Source organism: Hesperophylax consimilis, chromosome 16, assembly GCF_061612785.1.
Source record: "Hesperophylax consimilis isolate HC1 chromosome 16, BYU_Hcon_1.0, whole genome shotgun sequence".
NCBI classification, from domain to species: Eukaryota; Metazoa; Arthropoda; class Insecta; order Trichoptera; family Limnephilidae; genus Hesperophylax; species Hesperophylax consimilis.
In genome coordinates, this window is record NC_142851.1 from 30,812,861 (window position 1) to 30,819,530 (window position 6,670).

A 6,670-nucleotide genomic window follows, 5' to 3' on the forward strand; every position below is an offset into this window, starting at 1 on the left:
TCAGTGGCTCGTTTGGTTAGGGTTTGTTGTTCATCAGCTCTTGGCGAAGGGAGGACTCTAAGAGGCACCCTGGGGCGCTTGAGGGGAATCGACTGTCCAAATTGTCGAAATTATTGTCTTTTTAACAGGGTTATGGGAGGCCGTTGATCCTGGCGCGGGTGGGTCGAACGATGTGTGAAGAAATGTGGTGCAGGCCAGGTGACTGTTATATAGGGTGGGCTTTGGAAGGGCTGTTCGCTGTTAATTGCTGTTGTTGTTGGCCTTATCTGATAGATTGGCTGTTGGGGCTGAGAGTGTGATGATAATTACGACGGTTATCGTGACTGTAGTCAAGGTTAAGATGGAGCGACAACGTCCTCAAAGATTTGTCTGCCTTGGAGCTTGGAAACTGGAGAGAGCTGGCGCGGGACCGAGATGAGTGGAGGAAGACTCTTGAGGAGGCCAAGACCCACCAGGGGTTGTAGAGCCAAAAGTGATGATGATGATGATCGTGACGGTAGTCACACTGCCGGTTAGATTGATGGTAACCGGAGGGACGGATCTTGTTGTTGATTTTTCGTTAAGGCCCTTGAAGGGCAACCTTTATAATTGGCAGTGTGTAGACCCTCGTAGAGAGCACACTTAGCAGGCACGTATCTCGATTTTTTATAAACAGACGACCTGTGCAGCCCTGCGCATTTCACGCAAAGCTCAAGACCATGGCAGCAATTTGCCGAGTGTCCGTGATTATGGTAACGGAAGCATTTGCCCCTCCTAGTTTTATTACGCAGGCTTTCTATCTGAATCCTCAGGTGGAAGAAGTGGTATTTTTAGGTCATTTTTGGTCATAGTTTTCAGTTTTTCGGGACCGACCAGCTTTCATCCGGTGAACGGACTATACCGGATAGCTGAGGGCAAGTTAGAGACCGGGATATGGTTTTTCCGGCCCGAATATTAACCGAATAAATATTCGATACAAATGTTCGATATGTGTATTTATAATTATTAATAATATTATGTATACATATTTACATTGTAATTGAACATGTGCATCCAGTTGACAAACTGCTAAGTTGTACTTTATAACGGGATAATACTTTAAAGAACAATAAAATAAAATAAAACAAACTACAGTGTAGATCCAGCGTAGTTTTTCGAACTATATTTAAAATGCAGTGGGTATAAAAGTTGAAAAGCGAATATACCCAGAGAGAGCGTCCACGCTTTAACTCCATACACTAATATTGAAACAAAATTATAGCATTCAACTAATCCCAAACGAAGTTTTTTTATGCACTGACGCATGTATGACTAACAATGTTCACACAATTGGTACCTACTATCTACATAGTGTTGATTGTTTTACCAGACTAATTAATTGATAACCTAATCTTGATTCTGATAAAAGACATAAAAATAGACACATTATCGAAAATATTAGTTCACAATTATAAGACATATTGAATTATTGTCCATACTGTTTAAGTTTTTAGAAAGTATCTGGTCAACATGAAGTTACTTCTGGTGGTATTTGCAATCATACTTGGCGCAAATTGTCAGGAGAATGAGCTAAACAAAGACTTGATTGACTTTGTGGAGCTTATACCGTTTGATGAAGTAAATGCTATAACGGAGAGGTACTTACAGAATGATGACTTTGTTCGTGTTGTAATTTTTGTGCTATACGATGATGTCTTTAAACAGGTGGTTTACAATATGGAGCAACTCCCAGAATTCTTAGAGGTAATATTTTTCTTCAATCATTAACGTTTAAGCATTACTATATTTTTCTAGCGGGTTTAAGTCTCACCATAACACACCCTTGTCCAAAATATATTTAAGTCGAGTGTTTCTGTTTACACGTTCCTGTCCCATAATTCTAGGCATGGCTCGTGTGTCGGCTCGCAAATGTATTCGCGCTAGTCAATAGATAAATATGTAATAAAACTCTTGTCAGAATTATTAAAATTATATTGTAGGCACTGTCATAGTTTACAACCCATTAGAACAGATATATTGTCTAGTGAGGCGGAGAACGTATTTATCTACAAGGTAGAAAAAAATGTTACGTCGCGTTGACGGCAGTGAAATCTATCGTCATTTGTGGAATAAATTCAATTTTTATGGTGAACAATAAACAGTTGAGCCAATTTATATATAAGACTCAATTGAAATAAAAAGCGATCAGGAACAATTTTATAATGCTCTTAGCAAGGTAGCTGGTTGGAGCGTAGACCAATATAAATTTTTTAAACCGTTTTTTGTTTTTGTTTCAGATGATTAAGTATTTAGAGGCTTCTGGTCTTGCAGCATACGCTTATTTGGATGATTTGAATGCATCTGTCGGTCTTCCTCCATTCATAAGGCCCGATGGAAATAAAAACCTCGCTATCCGAGGAGACGTGGATATGGTAGTCAAATGCAGAGATGAGGTCAGGGGCGTACTCCCCCAAGACGAAATAACTGCGCTGCACCAGATGAAGCTTATAGAGAGTCCTGTCTTCAAGTACTTTGCAGATCGTTTGGAATCTGAAGAGCTGGGAGTCATCATGAAGAATTTGTATGCGTCAGAAACCTATCAGAGCAATTATCAGACTTGTTTGGATAATGGTTTGGAGTGGGTGGATAACTTCGCTTTCTATTTGGAATTGTTCGGGTTCAGAGATATCAAAGCTTTGGAATATCTTAAACGAAAGTAATTATTTAATAAAAATAAGTACATCTAAATTTAAATAAAAACAGCTGTCAAGAGTTAGTAACTTATTATTATATTTTTTTATTATTATTACATATATTTTAAAATAAATAATAATCCTTCTATTATTTTCATAATAATATTACCTTCTATATTCTACAGTGTAAATCTTGTAGCAACTCCACTGCGTACAATATCCCACTCAGACACAGCAGAACTTTTTTCATTTGTAAATATTTTTTTATTCTTAAAAATGTAAGTATTGTTCCACCTCAAGAAAAACTATCGGAATTTTTCCTTGAGTAAAAAATGTACTTCAACCTAGGAATTTTGTTAATGTAGAATTGAGTAATTGGAATTGAATACAGAAATTGACAAAGTAATATGCTCTTATCAAAAGAAAATCAAATTGCTGGAAGTAGAAAGAATATCGTTAAGAATATAGATTTTTTATACAGGTTTGTGGAAAATAAAATTGTTTAATTAGAATATTTACAATGCACTGTGAATGTTGTAGCGCTAGCCAAACAATTGAACAAAGCAAATCGAAGCATTTGTGTTTATCAAAATTGTAGACGTGTTAATATCTCTATAAATAGAATTAATTGACGTACTTTATCTGAAAATAATCAAAATCACAAAATAGATTCGTGCTGAAAAATGTTTCATTATCAAAAACGGCTGGAGTCAGTTTGCGTGTGATTTGTGAACTCAGATCGATCAAAATGAAGTTATTCATATTGTTTACAGTCTCTGTAATAAGTTTTAGTACTACGTGTTTTGGTCAAAATGAGCTCGGCAGAGATTTTGACGAGTTTATTGCGTTGATTCCCCTAGAAGAAGCTGATGAGATATCCCTTAAATATTTGCAGATCGATGAGTTTGTGGCCGTTGTTCTGTACGCCCTCTATGACGAAGGATTCAAGCAGATAATCCTGGATATTGAAAATATTCCAGAATTTATAGAGGTAATACTGATTATTTTGTTATTATGAAAATCCAAAAAAAATTATCGATTCTCGAGAAATTGTGAATATGTCAAACAAAAAAATAAATGGAATAATTTATTTTTTTAGTAAACCGGGGTATCTAGCACGCTCGATCGATAAAGATTTTATCGATTCTCTCGATAACTTATCACTGTTCTCACACATGACTGCAGATCGCAAACGTACAAAAAATAGTTTACGTCGAATAAATTAAGAACACTAAGGACGGATTCTTGACAGAATTTGAACAATTCATCAAATTTAAAATATGATTTACTAGTTTTGGCCAGTTGTTTCACAAAACTGAAATAATAACAGAACTTGAATAGAACCGTCCCATAACTTGAAAATCAATTTTGAAATTTGATGAATTGTTCAAATTCTGCCAAACAACCCGTCCTTAGACGTTTTGAACTGTTGTTTTTTCGTTGTTGATTTGTGGTAATGTTCGGGAACGATGACAAGTTACCGAAAATATCGATAAAATTTACCGATCGACCGTGCTGGATACCCTGGTAGAAGAGTTTTTAAGAACATTTTTTATTTACTGTTAAAATAACCTGTGTATGGGATCAGTTCAACGTATATATTTTTAAATAAAAGTAAAACTTAAAATAAAGCCTTAAAAGAAACCTTGGCCTTTGTCTGAATATTTTGACATAACAATTATGTGTCATTTGTGACGTCATAGAACGCAAACTTTGATAAGAGTAGTAAACGATTTTGCTTACAGCATCAATCAATCAATCAATCAATCAGTGCTTGGCTGATTTGATTATAATAAAATTAAAAATGATTATAAATACATAACAGATTTTTTATGTTCACATAAACCATATTTTGAAGTAAATTTTAATGTTCTTAACATAGACATATGAATATTAGTAGACCTGTCCTAAGTGATTAAAAGCGTATTATTCCCCACTCCCCATACCGGTTCCATTGGAGCCGGCTGGGCTCGCGTATGGCTTCCCGTGAATCTTGAGAATGTGACGTCATCATTCTTGTTCGAACTAGCGTCGAGCTATGGTCAAGGCATTTTATGAAATAACACGGCAAAATAGTGGCTTGTGATATGAAAACTTGTAAAAATAGATCTGAAAAAGAGAATAAACCCAATTGTCGTATTACATTCCATATGTAAGCATCATTTTAAGCTTATTCACGTCGTATAATATGAATCAGTTGTAGAAACATATACTATCACATCGAGCCAACATTGGTCGAATGTAGCGATTCTCAAGTGTGCGCATCGTTGTTACTGGGAAGTAAATTATGAACACTTATAAAAGTGTCTTAACTAAATACGTAAACAAAATATTCGACTCTGAAAATAGAAGAAATTTTTTTTTGCCGAATTTAGACTTCGCAAATTTGTTCATAACGTGGCGAGTAATTTGCGCTCCCATGTAAAAATATCTATTCATTCAAGAGCAGATTTTACTTTTAAGAACTAAATGGTGATATTATAATGCGAGATGCCTATATACTGTCAGATTGATTTATTCACGAATCACAGTCAGCTTTACCCCCTTCGTTCTTCAACAGTTGATTTTACCCCTCACCTTTAATTTCTAGTCTATATATTCATATGTCTGTGGTTCTTAATCATTTTTAAGTTCAAAACCTCAATCAGGAATGTCGAATCTTCATAGCATCCCCAATTGAGCATCTGTCATTTCAAGCAAACTTTCGATTCTGTAATAAATAAATGTAGATAGGTAGTAATGTTTTTTTTAATCTTTTTATGATTCCAGCTTCTGAAGTATTTAGAAGGCTCTGGCTTCGATGTGTACGATTACTTGGACTCAGTTAACGAAAATATTGGCCTACCACCTTTGGACAGACCCAAGGAACTTCCAGCCATCTCTAGCAGAGCTAGGAACATAGTCAATCAATGTCGGGACGAAATTAGAGGAATTCTTCCTAAGGCCGAAATAACTTCTCTCCACAACCAAAAGATGGCAGACAGCCCCGCTTTTCAGTTTTTCGCCCAAAGGCTCGAAACCGAAGAATTGTATGAAATAATGCAAAATTTGTATGCAAATAAGGTGTATATGGATTCCATGAATACTCTTTTGGATCATGGAATGGATATAAATGATAGCATCGTGTTTTATTTTGAATTATTTGGTTTTAGAGAATTACCTTTCTACAAATGTTTTTTGTAATCACTAAAATTTTACACTTTTAAACTAAAGTTTCTCTATCTGCAGAGACAGACTAAACCACAGTTAGTAATAAATAGTTTATGTATAAAATACTATCATTATTTAGCCACTTTCAAAACGAATGTATTTTATAAATGTTTTCAAATCAAAACTTTTGTGACACTATAATGTTATGTATTAAATGAAATAAATAATATAGCACGTTTGTAAAAAATAACATATTTACTATTGGTCTGTACATGACTAAAAATATAAATAAATAATTCTATATTTTTTAAAACGAACGAAACTTTCCTACGTTACGAGTTACGAATAACCTGACAATAATTTTAAAATCTCCTACTACCACTAGAGTAAGCGAAAAATGTTGCTTGTATTGAGATGGAGGACTTAGTATGCTGAGGAATTGAACTCATGATGCCTGAGTAAAACCCAGACGCGATGTCAACTCAGACACTAACCGGTGATGACAAAGTTACTGCTTTTAATTCTACATTAACCCTAGGTAAGCGATAAAAAGTGATATAAAGTGATGAAAAGCGATGAAACAAAAGTTAAGTTAAATAGATTACGTTAGTTAGGTTAATAGGTTAGTTTTTTCATCGCCTTAATGATTTAATATAATTTTTTACTTAATTGTTATTCTGTTGAGTCGTCACGGAACCATTTTTTTCTTACGTGAATACTACACACATGGCGCACTGCTCAGAACAAAGGAGACAGTGGAAACTCGATTTGGAGAATGTTGTAAGATAGAAGAAAATAAGAGAAGAGATAGAGATGGGCGTCTTGATTTTCCGATCTAATTCCTAAACATAACTAAAGCCATTTTAATT

General features: G+C 34.8%; 2 protein-coding genes across 2 annotated transcripts; both read left to right on the forward strand.

Moving 5' to 3' along the window:
- The first annotated feature begins 1,447 nt into the window (after positions 1-1,447).
- Positions 1,448-2,727, forward strand: LOC149417037 (protein G12-like). Its single transcript, XM_089640740.1, has 2 exons — positions 1,448-1,722; positions 2,256-2,727. The coding sequence occupies exons 1-2, from the start codon at positions 1,489-1,491 to the stop codon at positions 2,676-2,678; spliced, it is 657 nt and encodes a 218-aa protein (XP_089496866.1). The 5' UTR covers positions 1,448-1,488; the 3' UTR covers positions 2,679-2,727.
- A 574-nt stretch (positions 2,728-3,301) lies between these two features.
- Positions 3,302-5,886, forward strand: LOC149417038 (protein G12-like). Its single transcript, XM_089640741.1, has 2 exons — positions 3,302-3,642; positions 5,421-5,886. Exons 1-2 carry the CDS (start codon positions 3,400-3,402, stop codon positions 5,832-5,834), a joined length of 657 nt encoding a protein of 218 aa, XP_089496867.1. The 5' UTR covers positions 3,302-3,399; the 3' UTR covers positions 5,835-5,886.
- The last annotated feature ends 784 nt before the right edge of the window (positions 5,887-6,670 follow it).

Excerpts from the sequence above, each read along its gene's own strand:
- LOC149417038 (XM_089640741.1), top strand. The coding sequence starts at position 3,400 with ATGAAGTTATTCATATTGTTTACAGTCTCTGTAATAAGTTTTAGTACT. Across the intron at positions 3,643-5,420 it reads ATATTCCAGAATTTATAGAG|CTTCTGAAGTATTTAGAAGG; the intron begins GTAATACTGATT and ends TTATGATTCCAG.
- LOC149417037 (XM_089640740.1), top strand. The coding sequence starts at position 1,489 with ATGAAGTTACTTCTGGTGGTATTTGCAATCATACTTGGCGCAAATTGT. Across the intron at positions 1,723-2,255 it reads AACTCCCAGAATTCTTAGAG|ATGATTAAGTATTTAGAGGC; the intron begins GTAATATTTTTC and ends TTTTTGTTTCAG.